General features: G+C 33.4%; 1 protein-coding gene across 19 annotated transcripts in view; it reads left to right on the top strand.

Moving 5' to 3' along the window:
• The window catches only part of AUH (AU RNA binding methylglutaconyl-CoA hydratase), a 149,971-nt gene that overhangs the window by 5,265 nt on the left and 120,686 nt on the right, over nt 1-24,020 (top strand). For 11 of the 19 annotated variants that reach the window (XR_001598923.2, XM_016160486.2, XM_016160479.2 and 8 more), the window contains 3 exons: nt 14,785-14,852; nt 14,960-15,047; nt 19,839-19,920. The exons of 1 other annotated variant lie outside the window; for it this stretch is intronic. Coding sequence is in view for 17 of the 18 variants with exons in the window: in XM_016160479.2 (XP_016015965.2) it covers nt 14,785-14,852; nt 14,960-15,047; nt 19,839-19,920 (238 nt within the window). In the remaining variant the exon portion in view is untranslated. The remainder of the gene's footprint in view (nt 1-14,784; nt 14,853-14,959; nt 15,048-19,838; nt 19,921-24,020) is intronic. 7 more of the 19 variants (XM_016160489.2, XM_016160482.2, XM_016160483.2 and 4 more) reach the window with 1 other exon arrangement.

Here is a 24,020-nt window from a genome sequence, read left to right as displayed (position 1 = left end):
AACTTTGCTGAACTTATTTTTTGTCATAGTTTTTTAATGTATTTCTTAATATTTACTACATATAGATCATGTCATCTGCAAATAGAGGTAATTTTACTTCTTTTCCAATCTGGCTGTCTTCTATTTCTTTCTTTTGTCTATTTCCCTGGTTGGAGCCTCCATTACAGTGTTGAATAAAAGTATCAAGAGCAGATATCCTTGTCTGGTTCCTGATCTTGTGGAAAAGCATCCAGTCTTTCACATTAAGTATTATGTTAGCTGTGAGTGTTTTGTAGATGCTCTTTGCCTATTGCAGAAGCTTCCATCTATTTATAATCTAGTCTTTTATTTTGAATTTTGTCAAATGCTTTTTTTTGCATTTTTTATTGAGATGATCATATGATTTTTTGTTTGTTTTTTAGCCTGTTGATGTGGTGGATTACATTAATTAATTTTCAAGTATTGAACCAGACTTGTATTCCTGGAATAAATCCTGCTTGGTGGTGTTATATAGTTCTTTTTATACATTGCTAGATTTGATTTGCTAATATTTTGTTGAGGACTTTTGCCATCCATGTTCATGAGAGATAATGGCTTTTAATTTTCCATTCCTGTGATGTCTTTGTCTGGTTTTAGTATAACTATGTACAAGTGCTCCTTCTGCTTCTATTTCCTGGAAGAGATGGTAGAGAAATTATATCATTTTATTTTTGAGTGTTTTGGTAGAATTCAACTGTAAAAGCATCTGATGTAGAATTTTTTTTGATATTTGAGCCTATTTTTGGTTTATCTGTTTTTAGTAGATTGCGTCTTTAAAAGAATTGGCCCATTTCATATAAGTTATCAAATTTGTGGGCATAGAGTTGTTTATAATATTTCTTTATTATGCATATGATATCAGTGAGATTCAGTAGTGATGACCCTTCTTTTATTTCTGATAAAAGTAATTCATGTTCTCTTTTTAGGCTAGCTAGAGGCTTAAGAATTTACTGATCTTTTTAAAGAACTGCGTTTTTTTTTTCCCCTACTGATTTTCAATTTTTTGTTTTCTGCCGATTTTTACTTTTTTTGATTAGTTTAGATTTAATTTGCTTTTGTTCTAATTTCTTAAGGTGGAAGTTTAGATTATCAGTTGTAGACATTTCTTACTATGTGCATTCAGTGCTGTAAAATTTCCTCTAAGCACTGCTTTTGCTGTATCCTACAAATTTTGATAAGTTGTTATTTCCATTTAGTTAGAAATACTTTAAATTTCTCTTGAGATTTCTTTTTTTTGCCTATGTGTTATTTAGAAGTATGTTATTTAATTTCCAAATATTTTGAGATTTCCCAGCTCTTTTTCTATTACTAGTTTACTTCTGTTGTGATTGAAGAGCATATTTCAGTATGATTTCTGCTGTTTTAAATTCGTTACAGTGTTTTTTTTTGGCCCAGAATGTAGCCTACCTTGGTGAATATTCCACATAAGCTTGGGAGGAATGTTGCGATGAAATATTCTTTGTTCAGTTAGATCTAGTATTCAGTTGGATCTAGTTGATTGCTGGTGCTGTTCAGTTCAGCTATACCCTCAACTGATTTTCTGATTGCTGGATCTGTTACTGATAGAGGTATGTTGGAATCTGAAACTATGAAAGTGGATTCTTCTCTTTCTCCTTGCAGTTCTATCAGTGTTGAACTTTTGTAATTTGATGCTCTATTAGATATATTTACATTATGGATTATTATATCTTGTTGGAGAAATGATTTCCCTAGCATTATTTAATGCCTCTTTTTGCCTCTGAGACTTCCTTGTTCTGAAGTCTGCTTTCTTTGAAATTAATGTACCTACTCCAGGTTTTCTTTTATTAGTGTTAGCATGGTTTATCTTTTTCCATGTCTTTACTTTTAACTAGTCTGTGTCTTTATGTTTAATGTGGATTTCTCATACAGAATGTGTAGTTGATTCTTGTATTTTATCCACTCTGACAGTCCCTGTCTTTTACTTAGTGTCTTTAGATCATTTATACCTTTTTTTAAACAGGAAAAAGTCAAACTTTTAATACCTGTGTATGTGGAATTCACAATGACATGAATATTCCAAAGACAGCGAGGCAACATTGAATATATAAGACATTTTAGACAAAGGAGAAAAGGGAGGTGTGTATTAGAATTCAGAAATGAGAATGGGCAATTTACAAATAGTTGAAGAAGAGGGGAACATACACGGCAGGAGAATTCTTGCTAGGCACGTCAGAAACAATGGGACACAGTGGGTATCTAGCTAACAGGCTGGAAGTCTTCCTGACAAATGCTAGGGTGAAGATCCTTAAGGTGATTAAGCCAGAGATTCCTTCCTAAGGCAGGTTTTTTTCTGTCTGAATCTCTTGGGCAGGAAAGGGGGAAGGTGGAAGGTTTGACTCTTGTTGCTTAATAAACAACTTAAAATCAATATCCCAAAAGGCAGCTTCAGGGGGACAAAATTTTGGTTCCCTTCAGTCCCACCTTTGAAACTTTAAGTAAAAGTTTCACCATCCAGAAGCTAAGTTGGCAGATTGCTTCATATGTCATTGATTAAGTCATTCAGTCTAGAGAATAAGTTCAGTTAAACAGTTGAGTCTCATTTCAAGAGGCAGTGATTCAGATGGGCTCTCTGGAAAGACTGCTGTGAATCATGTAAACAAGGTACTAGGCTGTTTTTCCAAGGGGCTTGTATTGGCCTCCAAAGTCAACCTTAATTCCTTAGAGCTTTCTGGTGACATCTAGAGTCTATGCCTGTCTCTCTCAAACATGACATTCTAGTCAAAGGCATGGTGATAATGCCAATTTCCAATTTGTGTCCCTCCTTGCTGACTATAGTTAGATGTCCTTGATCTCCCAGCTGCCAGAGACTGGGGAGTTAGCAATTTCCCGGCCATTAATTCTCCTTGGCTGGCCCACCCCAAACTGTGGCAGCTACAAATTTAACAATTTTCCTCTCATCTTCTAAGTTCTAGCTATACTGAAAATCAAATTAACAGAGACAGCTTAATAGGAGAAAATCAGTTTCAATACATGTGCATGAGGAATTCACATAGGCATCAAAATTCCCTAGACATTTATCCTTAAAGTGATTATTGTAATAGTTGGATTATTATGAACCATATTTGTAATTGTTTTCTATTCATTGCCCTTGTTCTGGGTTTCTTTGATTTTTGCCTTCTAGTCTTTTTCTGCCTATTTTCTCCTCTTTTAGCATACTTCTTAAAAAATTTTATTTTTATTGATTGCCCTGGTTTGCAGTATATATTTATAACTAATCCAAATCTACTTTCAGATAACACTATGCCACTTCATGGTAATGAAAGTATAATAATTAGTATTCCCATTTCCTTCCTCTCATCCTTTATAATATTGCTGTCATTCATTTCCCTTTTCCATAAGCTACAAGCACCCAATACATTGTTTCTATTATTTTGAATAAATTGTTATCATTTAGATTGATTAAGAAGTATAAGTCAAAAAGAATCTTAGAATTTATTTCGTAGGTCTATTTAGCAGTGGTTGGGTATAATAATTCTGACTATATTTTGTTTTTTGTAAGAGCAAATGAAAAAATACATTGTTCTTGAGAACAAGACTTTCATTATGGTAGAAGAGGGAAAGTACAAATATGGGATAGAGGAAGGTGAAGAAGAATCCTTTTATGTTGGATTTTAATTGGAGTTTTCAAGACAAACATGATTTCTGATCAATCTAAACACCAAAGTATATTGTTGTGTATGTGTGTGTGTATCCTAGCTGTGTGCTTTGCCCAGTTCTTGGTTTTTGAATACTACTGTCCCATAAAAAGAAGCCAGGGCTCTTAGGAGCAATGGCTGATTTCAGGTCTAGAGCAGGGAACTTAAAAGGTTAGCATAGACTGTCTTCATTGGTCAAAAAGCAAGGAAGTGCTCAAATACTAAAAAGGGACATGTCAAAAGGATATAGGCTTACAAGGGCTCCCACTGGCTGTAGATAGGATAATTTGCACATGAAAAAGTATAATGATGATAATGGATTATAGCATCTTGAACCAAGAATCCATGACGCCATAGTAATACTTGAAATGTACATAGTTTTTGCACTTCTATGTTATTTTATGATTGAAGCTCTGTGTGTGTTTTAATATATGGTAGGGTTATGTACTCCCTATTTTGCCTTTACTCTTCTGTTTTCTTTCTTTTCTTGGCTCTTTCTGCATGGTTATTTTTTTATTTGAATTTTGGAATCTTCACGTCTACTTCAGAAAAAGACTTGTTGATGTTTTTACTGGGATTGTGTTTGATTTATATATTGGGGAAATATTTGGTACTGTTTTTTTTCCCATCTAAACACATGGTATGCATTTCCATTTGTTTAGTTCTGCTTTTTTAAATAGAGTTTTAAAAGTGGCCGTCAGTAGGATTTGCACGTTTCTGTTAAGTGTGCCCCATTTCATTCTCCATGCCTCCTTTGAGGTTGTTCATACAGAAGAGGTACTTTCCCTCGATATATCTTATAAGTGGTTGTCTGTCTTTCTTTTCTTTCTTTTTTCTTTTTTCTTTTTTCTTTTTCACGAAGTCTGTTATTTCTGGATATACTAATTTCTTGCCTTTTAAAGAATGCTCTTTGCAGTAGTTTCCTGTTCCTTTTTGATTCTTTTGGGTTTTATAGGTTTACAGCCATTATCTATTAATGAATTTCCGAGTTGTTCCTAAGATTTGACTATTATAAGAATTGCTGCAATCCTTATGCATATCTCCTTGTGCTCATGTAAAGTTCTGGATAATTTCAGTGTATTTTTAGTCTAAGTTCTCACTACTGGGTTTTTTTTTTTTTTTTTTTTTTTTTAGCATTTTAATGAGCCTGAATTATATATGTAGTTTTTCAAAAGTCTTCTGTCAGTGGTTTCCCGTACTTTGTGTTTTACATGTGATTTGTTCATGGTAATCATTAAATTTTTGAAGTTTACCAAACTTCTAAAGTAAAAATTGTATATGTGTGTGTTTAGTTTTTGTCTACAAACATGCGTGCGCACATGTGTGCACTCATGGTACATGGTAAAATTAAAAAAAAAAACACTGTGGAAGGGTGCCACCCCTTCACTTTCAGCCTCTTTCATCAAATTAAAGACTTTAAACATCTCTTGAGTCCGTGCTGTGAATGATAATTTTATTCTTTGTCTTTCTTATTAGTGTTATCTATATAGTTATTTTAATAGATAGTATCTGAACTTTTGATGTAAGATGAGAAAATGTTTGTTGTTACATTTCTTTCACCTTCCACCATTTGTAATTTTAGTTTATATCATCAGAGTTTATGATAGTTATATTTGACTCATAATTGTTCAATGCTTTATTTATAGGTTGAGTATAAACAAGGTTTATAATATTATTGATAATACTTATGTTGATTCTACCTTCAACATGTCTCCAGAAGCAGTCTACTTCCCATTTCCACTCTATAGCCTGAAGCCTGTGTCCTGTTATCTCTTATGTAGACCTCTGTAGTAGCCTCTTCATTGGTCTCCCCAGTGTACTTTTTTTCCTTTTTTGTAAATTGAGGTGAAATTCACATAACAGAAAATTGACCATTTTAACCTTTTTAAGTGTACGGTTCAGTGGTTTCTAGTTTATCCACCATGTCTTAAAACCATCACAACTATCTAATTTCAGAATACTTTCATTATCTCCAAAGCAAATCTGTACCCCTTAGTCAGTCACTTCTCATTCTCCTCTCCTCCCAGTTTCTAGAAACCACTAATCTCCTTTCTGTGTTTATGGATTTGCTTGTACTAGGTATTTCAAAGAAATAGAATCAAACACTATGGAGGATTTGGGTGTCTGGCTTCTTTCAGCCTAATGTTTTCAGAGTTTATCTATGTTATAGCGTGTATCAGTACACCATTCCTTTTTTAATGGCTGAATAATATTTCATCGTGTGTATGTACAACATTTTGTTTGTTTCTAATTTTTTAATATTATGAATAATGCTGCTGAACACTATGTACAATCATTCGTTAAAACACATGTTTTTAATTCTTTTGGGTAGATAGGTAGAAGTAAAATAATTGGTTCATACGGTAATTTTGTTTAGTTTTTGGAGGAACCACCAAACTTTTCCACAACAGCTGCACCATTTTACATTTTACCAACATACAAGGGTTCTTTTTCCACATACTTGCCAACACTTGTTTTCACTTTTTTTTGTTTTCTTTTGTTACAACCATTCTACTGGTTGTGAAGTGATACCTCATTGTGGTTTTGATTTGCATTTCCTTAATAACAAATGATGTTGAGCATCATTTCATATGCTTATTAGTCATTTGTATATTTCCTTTGGAAAAATACCAGTTGTTTGTCTTTTTGTTGTGAGTGGTAAGAATTCTTTATATAATCTGGATATTAACCCTATGTCACAGATGTATGATTTACAAATATTTCCTGTTCTGTGGATTGTTTTTTTCACTTAATAATTTTGATGAAGTCTGATTTATTTAGTTTTTTCTTTTGTTGCTTGTGCTTTTGTTATGATGTTTAAGACACTGTTGGCCTAATTCAAGATTATGAAGATTTATGCCTATGTTTCCTTCTAAGAGTGTTACAGTTCTTACAGTTGTATCTTCGATCAATTTTGAAATCACTTTTGTATATGTTGAAGAAAGGGGCCAGCTCCATTCTTTTGTGGGTGAATGAATATCTGGTGTTCCACCACTGTTTGTTGAAAAGACTGTTCTTTTACCATTAAATGGTCTTGGTGTCCTTTTCTAAAACCAATTGACCATAAATGTGTTTATTTCTGAACTCTTAATTCAATTCCAGTGATCTATACGTCTGTCCTTATGCCAATATCACACTGTTTGATTGCTGTAGCTTTGTAGTAAGTTTTGAAATCAGGAAATGTCCAGTTAAGTCCTCCAAATAAGTCTTACAATGTTGTTTATTTTATTTTTTTGATATTGTTTTTGGCTCTTTGGAGTTCCTTGCAAGTCCTTTTGAATTTTAGTGTTAGTCTTTCAGTAAAAAAAGATAGTTGGAATTTTAATAGAGATGTGTAGATCAATTTGGGAGGTATTGCCATCTTAACAATATTAAATCTTCCATGAACATGGGATATCTTTTTATTTTTTAAAATTTTTCTTAATTTCTTTCAATGATGTTTTATAGTTTTCAGTGCACAGTCTTGAACTTTCTTAATTGAGTTTATTCCTAAGTAGTGTATTCTTTTTTTAATACTATTACTAATTGAATTGTTTCCTTAATCTCATTTTTGGAGTGTTTATTGATAATGTATAGAAATATAAGTGATTTTTGCATATCGATCTTGTATCATGTAACTTTGCTGTGTCCATGTATTGACTCTAACAGTTTTTTGGTGAATTCTTTGGAATTTCCTTTATATAAGGTCATGTCATCTGTGAATAGAAATAGTGTTACTCCTCCCTTACCCCCACCCATCTGGATGCCTTTCTTCATTTTCTTGCCTAATTACCTTGCCTAGAATTTATAGTACAATATTGAATAGAAGTAGTAAAAACAGACATCCTTGTCTTGTTTCTTAAGGGGAAGACTTTCAGTCTTTCATCATTGAGTGTGATATTAGTTGTGAATTTTTTATAAATGCTTTTTATCAGGTTAAGGAAATTCCCTTCAATTACTGGTTTGTTGACTTTTTAACTCATCAAAGTGTGTTGGATTTCGTTAATTGCCTTTTCTGCATCATTTGAGATGATCACGTGGTTTAAAGAAGATATTTCTTTATTCCGTTAATGTGGTGTATTTGATAGATTTTTGTATGCTGAACCAACTTACATTTCTGGGGTAAATCACACTTGGTTATTGTGCATAAACCTTTAAATATGCTGTTGGATTTGGCTTGCTAGTATTTTCTTGAGGATTTTTACCTTTATATTTATAAGGGATTTTGAACTGTAGATATATTCTTGTTTGTACTATGTATTCTTGTTTTCTTCTAAGGTATTCTCTACACTGTCCTGAGTGATTCTTTGAAAAAAAAAAAAACAAGTTTGAACATAGAGTTAAATTTCCCCAATTTGAGAAAAAGCAAACATTATACTGAATGGTGAAATCCTGAAGCATTTTCATTACAGGCATTGACAAAAGAAGGGAACTTGTTTTCCTTGCTAAAGTAAAACAGCAGGAGAAGGAAATGGGAAGTTAACAATGGAGTAGAAAATATAATTGCCAGTATTTCTGGATAATGATTGGTTATGTCCTTAGAAAATTGAAGAGAAATGCTTATTACACCTATTAACATTTTATAAATTTGCCAGAAAAAAAGATTATATAAAATATCACTAAGTTTTCCACATGCTATCATTGTGATTAGAGAATACAACATATAGAAATAAATAGTGCACTATTTAATAAGTGGTACTGGCCAAAATATTTATACATTTTAGGTAAAATGAGGTTAAGAGTCCTGTGGAGTAGAGAACAGCAGAAATTGAGAGTATTCAGTATTAGGAGAAGGTATTAGAAATTTGTCTGTAATCATTGGAGTAGAAAATTTTATATTCAAATTTGTTAGTTTTACTTTTCTTAATTACCTGTGCAATTAGTATTGTGACTAGTGTTTAATAAGATTTGCTTTGAGAACCAGCAGTGCCTTTTCTTCATCCCATTTTCCATACTCCACAAGCAACCATTTAAAACCTTTTTGGCTGGTTATTTTGGGCACATTATCACCACATTTTAAATTATATATATGTATTTCTACTTCTGGAATTTTCAAATCTAGATATTATTTATCTCTTGACATTTATTTTTGCTATGAGAATGAAGATTTGGCCCCCTTTCACTCAGTCCACACTCTGCCACACACGTCTACCTTCTCTTTTGCTCCCATCCTCACTCCATGACCCTGTGATAATTTAGCTATATCTCTGGGTCTAAGTGAATATTGCCATTTTGTTTTAAACAGCTTTATTGAGATTCACTTCATAAACCACAGAATTTTCCCATTTAAAATGTACAGTTTGATGATTTTTCGTATATTTACAGAGATGCATCTATCACCATAATTAATTATAGAATATTTTCATTGCCCCCAAAAGAAACTCCACACTTTTTAGCTGTTAGTGTTCAGTCCCTCTATTGCTATCAGCCCTAGATGACCCTTTTGATTTACCTGTTCCTGACATTTCATGTATATGAAATGTGTGCTTTTTTGTGACTGGCTTCTGTCACTCAGCATGTTTTCAAGTTTCATCCAGATTGTACATATATCAGTATTTTATTTCTTATTACCAAATACTATATTGCATGGATATATTACATTTTGTGGATCCATTCATCAGCTGATGGACATTTGGGTGGTTTCAACCTTTTGAGTATTTTGAATAATGCTTCTTTGTGGACATATGTTTTCATTGGACCGCCTTTTTAAGGAAGATACTAGGCCTAAAAGTTACAAAGGCAAAGGTGTACTGTATAAAAAATTAAAACTTTCGTGCAACAAAATATTATAGACAAGTTGAATTTTAAGAGTGGTAGGAAAAAGGCCTGTAATATGAATAATGAATTAATATCTTAAAAAAATTATTAATCAAAATGCAAAAAACAACTCTGTGACAAGATAGGCAAATAGTAAGAATAGTTAGTTCACAAAAGAAGTGGCAAATGGTTATTAAACTTAGTTAACTCAACTTTAGTTCAGAAAATTGGGTGGAACCTGATATAAAATGACCTTATTTTTCTATGTGTTATCAGAGATTTATATATTTAATGTTGAATGGTAGACCAGTGATTCTTTGTAACATTTTATGAGGCCCCTTCTACTATCCTGAAATGAAATGTACAGATAATGTAAGCTGCTTAATATATATAATTTAAAAAATTCCTAAATATGATGTTGAAAACAAAAGAAAGGTAATTTATGGTAAAATAGTCTATTTCATTCAATATTTAAGTTTTCTACTGTGATTATTAAAATATAAAGAATTTAGGATTTAATAAAAGTAATAAGATCAGAAACCATCCTACATGAGAAATAGAGGAAAATAAAAACAGATGGTATAAAAAACTAATATTTGGTAAGTAATGACAGACCAAACTTATTTGCATATATAAGAGACTGAGACAGTAGCCTGAATTGAAGAGGAAGTTCTCTCTTTTTGGTAATGTATTTGAAAATGCAGTGATTGTAGTTAGACTTACTCTATCCCCCTTTTTTTTTTCTTTTTTGATGGTTAGCATGTGACATAGACTTTATCAGAATTCCTTAGATTTTAGAGCAGGAAACCTGTACTCAAAGAGCACTTGTCTTGTTTGTAGAATTCTGAGTTCTATACATCCCAATATATTAGATCCTGTGCTAGTGTATGTCATACATCTTGTCTAACAAAATTTGGTGGTTGTGTATAAAGCGGCACACAGAATTGCCACAGATATATCTAAATGGCCTGAAGAAGCTGAGTTCCAGTGACCTAACTCCTGTACATCTTTATAAATAAGTTAATGTGTGTAATCTAAGAATAATTTGTCTCAGTACAATGTTGAGGTAATTTAAAAATATGTTTGAATTGACCTTATATCAGGTTAGTTTTGTATATATTTTTCAGGATTATTGATAACATACAAATTCAAATATGTGGGGCAAGAAGTGTCCTTGTGCAGTGTATACATATAATTGGAGAGGAAATGTAGTATTAGGTTATAAAAATTTTAAGGTTTTAATATTGACATTTGTCCCTAATTTTATCTATGTAATTTTGTATTCTTTTACCTACAGAGGGCTCCCTAAATTTCATAAGCTTCAGACCCTGCAAACCCTGGTGATTGTCCAAGATGTTTCTTTTACTTTTTCCAAATGTGTCCTAAGAAATGTTTCATTCCATTGAGGTCTGCTATCATAAACAAACATGTATTGGTGTTCGGGCAGTAAATAGAAGCAATATTTTTGAGGAGTGTCTGTTAAAATTAAGAATGCCCAGATGTAGAAATTCCACTTCTTGATATCTGCGAGAAATACTTGTGCATGTATAGGAATCTTCAAGAATGTTTACTGCAGCATTGTAGTATTTAGGAGAATTTAGGAACAGTTTAAAATGCTCATCAAAAGGAGACAATAATAGAAATCCATTTTACAGAATATTAAGAATTAAAGAAATGTCTTAATATAGAAAGATCTTTAAGACCATATTATGCAAGTAAAAGAAATATGTATAAACCTATTTATGTAGAACAGTACTAACAGAAAATACTCCTGTGATCCCATTTATGTGAAATAGTAACAACAACCCAAACTGTAGTATACAACTCTTTATTGCTGTATACAAGTATATCTTCTGTAACATTACATATCAACAAATCACTATGGCTACTAGGGCCATGGGAGAGGTCCAGGAAAGGACTTTAACTTTGGGTGTATTATTCTAATTTTGTACAAACCCAATGTATTCGTGTACTTTTTTAAAAAAAGTCCCAGCTGAGATTTTGTGTTCATCTTTCAGTTATATAAGCTCTGTATAGAGCAGAGTTGATGTTGTAATATGAACTTACAGATTCACCAAAGACCTCTATGTTTTATGAAAAGGCAGGAAAAGTCTAAAACGAGAATTTAAGATTAGCATATGAAAGTGTAATTTTTTCTGAGTTTGGATAACTTGTTTTGCCTGGGTTATGTGAGGAGGATGCCTGATCATTGAGTTCTTGAGAAGCTCTTAGTTGTGGAATAAAGGAGACAATTACAAAACTAAGACTATAGGCTCTGCTGAATAAAGCTAAAATTTTATTCCATTTTGGTAATCAGTAGCCCACTGATTGATTTGATGGTACAGTTGTTAGACACTGGATGATTCATTTTAAATTACAGAGCTAATTTCCAGCTCTTTGAGGTGGATGTGCCCAAAACATCAGACCTCAAACATGGAATTGAAGCCACTGGAATTAATTCTGGTAGAAGCATTTCGATGGCATTTTACACTTTAGTAATAATGTCAACAGTATTATATCTACCATTCATTATAGTAACACTTATTATATCAAAGTGTTTGTGCTAGTAGGAGCAATAATAATTGAGTGCTTACAGTGTAAACTTCTCTCATCATTTGATCCTCACAACAGTCCCACAGAATTTGGAACTACTAGTATCTTCTTCACTCAACAGTGTAAGAAACTGAGGATCAGTGAGGTTAACTTGCCCACGGTCACATAGCTAGTAAGTGGCAGACTGGGATTTCAACCCAAGGAATCAGACCTCAGAGCCAACATTATTAGCTTCTGCACTGAGAGTTGATAGCAATTTGTACGTCTTAAGGGCACTTCAGATTCACTTTAATTAAGAACCAAATTGATGAACTTTATGCCCTTCCACCCTCACCTTTTGTCTGTTTTTTTTTTTTTTTTTTAATGGTTATGTCTCATTGAGTGTCATTTCCTTGCATCTGGTTGCTGAAGCCAAACACCTAGTAGACATTCTGAATATCTTCTTCCAGTGCAGTCAATCACTAACTTAAAATTTTATCTCTTGAAAAGCTCTTTATTCCCTTCACTTCCTTCTATTTTTAAAAGATTTTTATTAAAACATAGCTAACTTTCAATATTATATTAGTTTCAGGTGTACACCATAGTAATTTCTTTACTTCCATTTCTTATTCTACTAACCTCAGCCAAACTTATATCTCTTCGCTGTATTGTAGCTTATGCCTTGAAGCTTCTAGACCTATATGCTTTTGGTATGATCTCCAGATATTACAACTATATCTCCCCACCCCCAGTTGTATATGTGTTTATTCTACCCAAAACTCCTTCAGTGGTTATTTCTTGTTTTTTAGCAGGGGTCCAGAAGGACAGCATCTGGCCTGTGCTGACCTCTCCTCTCCCTATTAATGGGGACATGACTATTTTATGTTTTCTCCTGTGACTGGAATTCAGCCCCCCCCCGCCGCCTCCTCCCCTCCAAATTCCACTTGTCCTTCTAATTTCAACTCAATAGCAGTGTCTTAGATAAGCTTGCAAATTGCCCTCAGACCATATCAGTTCTGGTTACAGTCCTGGAGTACCATTTAGAGAATGTAAAACATTTTGAATTGTACATTCTAAGATTATCTTATTAATGTCTTTTCTTCTTAGACTCTAGTTCCTTGAGGGCTGAGCAATACAGTGTATAGTCAATATATTTGAATGAACAAAAACATCTGGTATTATCCACTTGATTTTCTTTATGAGGAAACCGAAGCTTCAGCAGTGTAGCATAGTCCTTTCATTCATTCAAGTGTGCCATTAGATTGCCATTTACTAGCTGAAGGCAGTTAATTAACCACTCCAAGTCCTAGTTTCTTTATTTGTTCAGTAAGGATAAAATTTGTACTTACCATATTGGGTGTTGTGGGTATTACATGAGTTAATAAATATAAAACACTGTGAATAGTGTTCAGCCATACTAGAATGTCAATTAGTGATAGCTATTGTCATTAGTATTGGGACCTACCCAAGGTCATTCAACTGCCTTAAATACCAGTTTTCCTTCATGATTTTTCCCAAACTGAGATCATTTGGAATTCTTGTAAATTTATTCTACTCTGAGCCAAAGTTCATTTTTGTATTTTCTTTGAAAACTAGATTTGCACAGCTTTTTATATAGAGAAGGCATGTGTACATTTTGTTGTCTTCAGTTTAACTCAGTTACAAATAAGGATCATTGTATGTTAGCTATGTTTTAATAAAACTCTTTAAAAAATAGAAGGAAGTAAAGGGAATAAAGAGCTTTTCAAGAGATAAAAATTTAAGTTAGTGATTGACTGCATTGGAAGAAGGTGTTAGGAATATTTACTGGGTGTTTGGCTTCAGCAGTTGGATGCAAGAAAATGACACTCAATGAGACAGAACCATTCAAAACAGGCAGAGGTGAGGATGGAGGGTTAAAAAGAATGTCCAATGAAAACATATGTTCGTAACTCCAACCAGGTGGGAGGCATTTCTGTTACACACAGAAAACTTGTGTTTACTCAGGGGACTAGAAGACTGAATACAGATTGTATAGGTCTTTGAGTATCAAATTAAAGTCTTTGAACAGATATTTTGAAAATAAATAATTAAAGGATGTTAAGCAGGGGGTGAATTCTATGCATAGAATTGTTTTTGGAAAATTGCAGCAGTTAGAATGGGAGGCTGGATTTAGATGATTGGTCTCTGATAAAATTAGGGAAGTTAGGAGGGAGAGGTGGGCTTCGTGGAAGACAGAATGAACTTTATATATTGAGGTCGAATTGCTTGTTGGACTTCTAAATGGAAGTGCCTTCAGATTAAGTATGTGCAACAGAGTCAGGAGAGAAACTGAATGGAAATACTGGAAACTAGTATGACAACGAGAGTAACAGATATTAACATGTGGTATACTAGTGAAAAAACATCCTGTAGTACTTGCCTGGGACAAGGATTTTGTTAGCTATTACTTTGGTATATGCATGAAGGTAATGAAACCACATTTTAAATAGCATGCTGCAATTGAGAATTTTCATGGCCTTAATGATGTAAAATTTAGCGAAATATGTCACAATATCTTGATGGTGCTTAAGAAGAGGTAAATTGAAGGAGACATGATGTTATAAAGTTCTTTAACAGTCTGAAGTGCTGAATAAAGCAGATCAATTTTATAAATATGTTATATATACCACATTCTTTAAAAATATGCTTATTTTGAAAAGGAAGATAAATATGAAAAGAATGTTAAAACTCTTGGAGTGAACCTCAAGGAGGTGGTAGATTTCATAAATCCCAAGTTAACTAGCTGTATGTGTGGAGTCTGTATCCTGAAAATTCACTAACTCAAGTACTTGTGCTTTTTTCCCCCCCCCCCTTTAACTAGGAATTGTGGTGCTTGGAATAAACAGAGCTTATGCCAAAAATTCATTCAGTAAAAATCTTATAAAAATGGTGAGTGTAAAGATAAAACTGTTTGTTTCTAATATTAAGCTATAGTGTTGACATCAATCTGAAAAATTTCCGCCTTTTTTCTTTTTGTCCTCCCTGTTTCTGTTTAGTTCTCAAAAGCTGTGGATGCTTTAAAATCTGATAAGAAAGTACGGACCATAATAGTCAGGAGTGAAGTCCCAGGGATATTCTCTGCTGGTATGTAAATACATTTTATTATGAAATTAAACAGTAGTCTAATTTTTCCTAAGTAACAGCATATTTTCCATTGTAAAGTGTTCTGTGGTATGAATTCCATTACTGAGAATTCCTCTCTCTCTCTCTCTCATTTTTTTTTTACTGGTTTACAAGAAAAAGATGCTTTGTCAGTATTAGAAACTTTTGCAACAGGTAGATTGTTTTGGAAGTTGAAAAAATACTCTGAGTCATTAAGATATTTGTTTGTAGTACATGAATAATATTTATGAAAGATCAGCTGGGAAGGAAAAACTGGGTTTCTACCCACAACAGAATGCTTTGTATTTATTAGTGGCTCAAAAAATACTTTAATTGACTAGAAGTAGCTGCCCCAGTACAGTGTTCGCTTTGAAGGTTAGTGTTTTGTAGTGCCCACTTAAGTATGTATCCATGGAATGCATGTCCACTCAGTGTAACTGAGTTATATTTTGGCTTTTGAAGTAATGTAGCATACCTACAAGGGTTAGTTTTAACTTCAGTTTTATAATCAAAGACAGTAAAATTATGATCTTCAACTGCCCGGATGATGAAGTTTTGCATTGCAGGGTTCTGCTTTTATATCTGTCAAACATGAGTAACACCATCCATTCGCCTGGTAGGTGGTCCGAGGCTTCCATGTGACAGTGTATGTAAAGCACGGGTCAGTAGTCAGTAAGTGATGGCTGTTCGTAGTTTTTATGTGGGCTTTACATATATTTCAGTTTTATTCCTTAAACAATATGATAAACTTATATTGAGAGAATCGAATTCTTGTATCTCTGATTTTAGGAATAGTTGAGTATGTCTCTAGGGGACTGAGTCGAATGCCATGACTGGTGGCTGTGAGGTCACCGCACTCATTTCCTCTGAGGAAATGAGTTATGGGACTTAACTGGGAGGACATCAAGCAGTTAGGAAGTTAGGAAGTCTTAAAAGAAGGCCCGGTGTGAATCTATGAGGAATGATAGTGATACTGGGAAGGCAGAGCAATACTTCAGAAATAAGCGTTATTGATCATGCAAGCATTACTGTCTTTCAATAGGTAATAGGTTTTGTAATTTTTACACTGTAATTACTAGTAGAATTCTTTTTATTTTACCCATTCCTTTGCTGCCTATATATTTTACATCTCCATATTATTTATATTCTTTGAAAAAGGTTTTAATGGTTTTAGTACAGTTTACAGATATCTTTTATTGATCGCCTTTTTGAGGACATGGAACGTAATATACCACATGCTTTCTACCACATTAACAAGTTAGCTTCGAATACTTTTTTCTAAGTTAATCACATCTATTTTTTTTTCTGTTATGTGCTTTTAAACCTTTCCATATTAGGATAATCTATATTTTAAGTCATAAGAACTGTTACTGTATTTTGTCAAAAATAGTCTGTTTGAATTCTAGAAAAATTGGAGCAAGTCATTTATTTTAGTGACTCAGTGTGTATGATGGAACCATTCTTTCAAATTTCTCTGAAAGGTTTTTTTTGCTTACATATATTTTAAACAGGCAGTTTAGTAGGTTTGTCTTTATCAGTATGCACAGAGTAAGTTATAAGTCCAGATAAATTTAAGCTTATAGCCTTTTAATAAAGTCTCATTCATTATTGTTGAAGAGTACAGTCACATAATTTTAATTTTTATTCTGATGTAGTAATGTTCAAGAACAAAATTCTCAAAAACAGTATACTCATTTATTAATTATTCTTTTAACCCTTGCAGCCCCCTAAAGTTACTCATTTTCCCTTTTCCCTTTCTGCCCCCACCAAAGTTTCTCTTCTTTGTATTCCATTGGCATCTTGTTCGTTTCCAAAAACTTAAACTAGTGTTGCCTCAAATTTCTTGAAGAATGGAAACTTCTCTTTTTCTTCTTTGAAAATCATCTTTTGTGTTCTCTGAACACAGCACATAATAGAGACTAAGCATGTATTTGCTGAAGTTAATTAGCCATAAACTGATGTGATTTACTGATGCTCTTTTTAGAGACTGTTGGAATACGTTTAGCAGTTTATTTGAATTGTCTTAGACTACTCTATGATTCACTGATGGTGTTTCTGGCTCCTGACTTTGCTACCTTTTTTTTGGACATCATTTTTCTAATATGCTAGAAAAACATATAATTAAGCATTATTAAAGAGATCCCTATATGCAGTGGAGGTTGGACTGAGTATTTTCTGACTTCCCATTTAAATCTATTATTTAGAATCAATAACCATATTTTACCAGCATTTTTAAAATCAAATTTTCGTTTTTAAATAAATTGTAAGTCAAAATGTATGAAACGTGTACTAAGTGTATGAAAAAGTATACAAAGAGAGAAGTCCCACTCTTCCCACTCTATTTCATTCTTTCCCTAATATAAATAGCAATTTTTCTTATTTTCTATATTATCCTTCTAGTATTTCATTATACAGATGCTTATATATATAAATATGCAAATGAACTCAGTAGAATGTTAAAGAACTGTTTAACATGACAAAATTATATAGATTATAGTGTAGGAAATGTGTTGTAAGAGCTGTATATAAAATGTTACACCCATTATGACTACAGTTGTGTAAAATATGTCTACAAATAAGATCGTGGAGGAGTGATGTTTTCTCCCTCTTTAAACTTTCTGTAATAATTGTCATAGTAATAAATTATATTAAGTGACTGTATACAAAGTAATAGTATAGTTTTCATTTTGGCTAAGTAAAATTGTGGCATTAACCGAGTTTCTGAATTACTTGTTACAACATTTGAGAGGAAAAAATTTTAGAATAAAAAGATCTTACAGAACAATTCACATGCTTTCATTTTATAGAATTCCTGTAAGGTTAAGTACCTGATTAAAGGAATGGTTCAGCTGAAACTACTTCTGACTACTACCTAGGGCAGGGTTTTCTTTACCAGTGATGTCTAATCTTTTGGAATATGAAGTCTCCTTTTTAAGTTCTTAAAATTTCATTTACTTACACATTGTACTGGTCCTGTGTTGATTGAGGAGATATGTAATGTCGAAATGCCATTCTGATTATAGTAATGTATTTCAATGAATACTCTGTTACTAACTATATAATATAACTAAATATATCATATAACTATGATATATTTTTTTTCTTGGTACAGAAAAAAAAAATATCATAGTTGTCATGGCTGTAGACGATGTTTCCTATATATTTTCAAATATCATGCCACACCCTAGGCATAACTCCAAGTCTGGAATCACTGTTGTGTACTCTTTTCGTATGTTAGAACATCACTTCTGGGTTCATGGTTTGCTTGTACTTTTTGGATAATACTGGGACATGTCATTTTGATAGTCAAAGCTTATTGTGAAGCACTGGCTATGTAGTTTGTATAAGAGATTGATTCGAATATATGTTATCTCTCCTGTGTATTTTAGAAATTGTTCATTTAAAATTTTTATCTTTTTTTACATGCACACACACACACACACACACACCAAGGAAAGCCAAAATAATTCTATTTCAAAATGTTTAGGTAGTTACATTTTTAATATATTATCTGTAATGAAATTATGAAAAGTCCTTTTGGCTAGGCTACTGCATTGGTTGTAAATGTATAACCCTAGTCATCTGTTTATTCTTGTTCTTTTAGTGTTCTAAAACTAAGTAACAAAGTACATGTGGATTGTTTTTAATATAATATTTTTAAAGTGAAATTTTATGAGAAATTACTGAGATGGAGGATTTTTTTCTTTGAAATTCCTAAAATAGACTATAAACAATTCTTGGTAATTGATTCCTGTATATAGAACTCCAAATTGAGTGTTTCACTGAATTATACTAGTGTGGGTTTTTTTTTTTTTAAGTTAAAGTAGTTTTGCTTCTGCTTTTGAATTCTAGTAAATTGTGTTCTGACTGAAAACTTCTCACTGAAATTGTCAGCATGCTTTTTTGAATATTGTGTGTATCGTTTAAATGCATACAGATGTCATGATGTGTTTAGATATGTGAGGACCTCTGACTAATGGGAGTTACCTTTTCAGTATTGTTTCAGAATCTCAGGTTAAGTTATATTTCTGTATTTGAATGTTAATCCCTTAGAAGTTTGATAATTAGAGTGGAAATATAGATACCCATAAATTTGTATTAGCTAAACATAGGGTTCTTTTGTTGTATGTTAGTTTTTTTAATTAAAAAAAAAATTTTTTTTTGAGGTATGAATGGAAATAATACTATGTACCAGTTTTAGGTAAATAATTGATGAGTTTTGACAAATATTTAAACCATGGTCACAGTTGTGATATAGAACATGTTCATTACTTAAAAAGCTTCTTTGCACCCATTTAAGTCAATTTCTTCTCCTACTTAAACTAGTGATCTCCTTGCTCTTACCTAGTTTGCCTCTTCTAGAATCTCTTATAAATGTAATCAAATCTTACTATAGGTGGTCTTTTGTATCTGGCTTTCTTCATTTAGCATAATGCTTTGAGGTTCACCCATGTTAAATGTTTCAGTAGTTTTGTTGTTGAGTATGATTTTTATTTTATTGTATAGTATTCGTTTAATATGCTAAATAGTCCATTGCATGGATATACGACAGTTTATCTAGAAGCTGATGGTCATTTGGGTTTTTCTGATATATTGTTTTTTATAAATACTGCTTCTGTGAACATTCACATACAAGTCTTTTTGTGAACATGTTTTTGTTTCTCTTGGATACTTAGGATTGAAATTAGTAGGTTTTATTATAACTATGTTTTATTTTATAAGAAACTGACATCTGTTTTATAGAGTGACTGTGCCATTTTGCATTCCCTCCAGCTGTGCGTGAGAGTTCCAGGTGCTCCATGTTCTCGTCAACACTTGATATTGTCAGTCTTTTTAATTTTGGGCATTCTAATGGGTACGTAGCTGCATGTCATTTTGGTTCTAGTTTGCATTTCTCTAATGACTAATGATTTTGAGCATCTTTTTAGGTGCTTTTTTGTTACGTGTATATCTTTTTTGTCGAGTGTTTATTTATATCTTTTGCCCATGTTTTTATTAGGATGTCAGCAGAGTTGTATAGTTCTTTATAAACTAATACAAGTCCTTTATGTGTTTTGCAAATATTTCCACCCATTCTGTAGCTTACTATTTTCTTAATATTTTGTTTTGAAGAACAAAAGTTTTTTCAGTTGAAGCCTGATTTATCAATTAGTTTTTTTTTTTATGGTTTGTACTTATTTTGTAAACTAAGAAATGTCATTCTATTCCAAAGTCACAAAGACTTTTCTTAAGCTGTGTTTTCTTCCAGAGGTTTTTAATTTTTATGTTTTACATTTAGATCTATGATGCATTCTTTTAATTTTTGTATATGTTGTGAAATGTGGAGTTAAAAATTGTGGTATAGTAAAATATGTATTTGGTCTTTGCCCTGGATTGCTAGCTAGCACAGAACTCCTAAAACCCTGGGAACTTCCTGAGTGATAAGAGTGCCTTTAGTATGCTAATGAGATGACTCAAGTCAGAGGCCCCTAGATAGCTTTATGGTGGGGCCTGGTTACAAGAAAAATCAACCATTAGATTAGAGGGTTAGAATTTTTAGCCCTATTTCTCAAACCTCTTCATTTGAACATGCTAGAGATGCCCTCAAAAATGACTCAGATTACTCATGACCTTTCTGAGGCTGTTGCTAATTAATTTTTGACCCTATTTCCATTTTTAAAACTACCTAAATATTTTATTCTTTGTAGATATTACTTGATATTTAAGAAGTAGGAAGTATGTATTAGTAATAACCTGCTGATTCATCCCTCTTTTTCCACTTTTGTCTCACTATAGCATATTCCGTGTAAAGCAGTTCAATTTGTAACTGGAGGACAACCGAGTCTGGGGCTTGTGCTGCCTGTGCCCCTCAGCCAATTAACTGGCACAGAAGTTAGGATATTTAGAGTAAGTGTTTATTGTCAGAGTACCTGTGATCTGAGAAGGCAGCAGGTTACACACCTCCAAAAACTATCTTGCCTTCTCAGCCCAGCTTAGGATATTTAAGGAAAAATCTGGGCATTATTCCAGGGGCTACTTGATGCTTCCGGGGTCTGTTGTGCTTCATGGAGCTGTACCTCTGGCCATGAGGTCCTCCAGTGCTGTTAGCAACCCAGGAACAAAGATGGGAGTGGTAGGTAGCTAGTCAGACATGAGGAACAAAGGAAAGGAGGCTCAGCCTAGAGACCTCTCAAAGAACACCCTATTGGTAGTTGGAGAATCCGTTCTGCATCCCCAGAGACAAAGGACAGGAGGGCCATATCTATAGCTGGTTTAATCTGGCTACAGATGCCTATGCAGATGGTACTACCCTAATCTGCCCACAGTCTAAGCCTCATTATACTGTCATTATAATACTGTGTTTATGCCTGGAAGTTTATGAAACTAATTATAACAGACTGAATTCTGGGTAAACGCATGGGCACTAGGCAAAGTGTTATATAGCAGCCAAGTGTCAATCAAAATGAGCTCTCAGCCAGTCACCTAGGAGTGACTTTGGAACTATCTATCCCAGCCCTGATATAATTCAGACATCCCTGTTTCTGGGTTGTTATAGCTCTCTTCACTGAAATCATGTTCCTCCTTGGAACGTATTCTGTGTTTCTAAAATATACTTTTAACAGATCTTTTCTAACTCTCACTGACCTGTGATTCTTTCCTGTGTAAATGAGGAAGAACCAAGAAAAATGCTAATTACACTTCTGTATCATCATTCCCCGCTTCTCTATGGGGTGACACTGAAGTTCAAATCGTCCCTAACAGTGACTTCTTTTTTTTTTTTTTTTGAGATTTATAAAAGATTTATTAAAAGAATGTAAAGGCCATCATAAGAAAGGCTGCAGCCCTGTGGAATTTGGGAGGTGAAAAGATAAAAGAAATAAAGGAAAGATTCAATGGTAGCGTCATTTTGATGAGTGCAAGGTTAGAAGGCTACTTACTACTAGTTGGATAATCTTGAGGTTTAGGGTTCCTGAAAACCCTCTGATCAGAATTTCCATTTGAATTATTTAGGACTTTTTTGGGATAAACTAAATTTTGAGAGGTGGGCATAGTATTTTCTTGTTCTCTAAAATAAAAGGAAAGGCAACATGATTAATATATTAAATAACAATATGATTTACTCATTTAAAACTTTCACTTATTATCTCTTCCTAACTATAAACTTTTGGTGATTTTCTTCTCCTGAATTATATGCAATATTTATGAATTGGTTTTGTTTTGTGACAGACAGGATAGCCTCTACTAGGTGTCTTTTTAAAAGTGTTGTTTTATTGCAGCAGTCAGTTATCCTCCTAGATTATCTGCCTGACCCTTTTGAGGCTTGTTTTTAAAGTTTCTGGTATTTTTACTGAATGCTCGGGCTGTTACCTACATTATCTTGATCCCTGTTGGTCATAAGATGAATACCAGAAGCTTTTCAGACCACACAATTCCCTGTGATGTTCTTTCTCTGATAATTGCCTAGGAATTGGCAGTTTTGGCTTAAAACTTAATGGAACCCCATGCAGAATTTTGGAGCACTTTTTTTCTGAGAGACTCTTCTCTCTAGTTCCTTGTCTTGCAGATTCTAGCCACTCATGCTCTCATCTCTGTATATTATTAAGACTATGATGTTTGCTCTATATATGTCCCCCTCCCTTGCATCCCAGCCTGTAAAGTGCTTTCAGAAAGAAAGCTGGAAGTCAATGGACTCCCAGGTCAGTCTCTCAGCTACCTGTTGATCAACATATGGAAGATATTTCATGTATTTTGAGGGAAGATAGACTAGTCCAATACCACTTACTCCATCATAGTCAGAGGTGAACGTTTCCAGTTCCACTTAGTAAGGAATGGTATTTAAAAACTAAGATCTGTGTGCTAAGTGTTCTTGTTGTTACTTGGGTATCTTTGATAAATAAATACATTACATATATATATATGTAACATATACATATATATACACACACATATATGTAATATATATACAGATATTTACATTAATATCTGTATTTGTATTTTGAAAACTACAAGTGTAACTGAGCAAATCTTCACTTCTTTAAAATGACCTCTTCTCTTTCTCCTTGATCCAAACTGGCCTTGGGCTCACTTGCTGCTTTTCTTTCCTTATCCTGCATACTGCACAACTACTCCCTTACTCATTAAGCCCTTAGGTCAGCATGGAACAGTCTTAAGAACAAAGCCTCAGGTCTGTTGACCAAAGAAACAGTTTCTTGCAAACTAAAGATAACATCTTGCAGCTCCACACTCTCGAATGGGGAAGAACACCACCAGCATCCCCTTGAAACCAGACTGGACAATGCCATAACTGATACCAGGACTTGATTTAATGATCAACTGCCTCCTACTCTAGCCCCAACCAATCAGTAGAACCCATGACCCCAACTCTCTTAGCTACCATGACTAATGAGTTTTCCCGTTTAACCTATTCCCTAGAGGTTATCGAGGAGCCAGGTTTTGAGTGCTAGCTCACCTGTATCTCCAGGCTTGGTGCCATTTCCTTAAGTAAACCTCTACTTTATTTGCTGCAAATTTCTGTCTGTGTCTCATTTGGGTTTGACATGTGCAGATGGAACGAACTCTTTGAGTTTAATAACGCAAGTTCATACTGAAAACTCCATTTCCAGTTCATCAGCATAGGATTCATTCTCATCGTCTATTCTATCTTAGTATTTCTAATATGTTTACTCATTTGCTCAGTCCTATAATAATCAAAAAATAGTTTCAGAATTGTGGTCCATACTACTGTAATAAACACAGTTTCTGACCAGGGTAAGATGAGCATCTGGAGAGCTTGGGGCTCCAGTGACCAGGTTCTTGTCTTATTCCATGAGAAAATTCAAATGCAAGATGAACAGCAAGTAGGAAAGCGCAATGTTTATTAAAACAAAAGTACACACTTAATGATAACCATTATTGATCTTTTTACTGTCTCCATAGTTTTACCTTTTCCAGAATGTCATATACTTGATGGAATCA

This window comes from Rousettus aegyptiacus, unplaced genomic scaffold (assembly GCF_014176215.1).
Source record: "Rousettus aegyptiacus isolate mRouAeg1 unplaced genomic scaffold, mRouAeg1.p scaffold_m13_p_3, whole genome shotgun sequence".
Taxonomy (NCBI): Eukaryota; Metazoa; Chordata; class Mammalia; order Chiroptera; family Pteropodidae; genus Rousettus; species Rousettus aegyptiacus.
The sequence above is the reverse complement of the archived record's forward strand: the minus strand, read 5'-3'. Positions and strand labels throughout refer to the sequence as shown.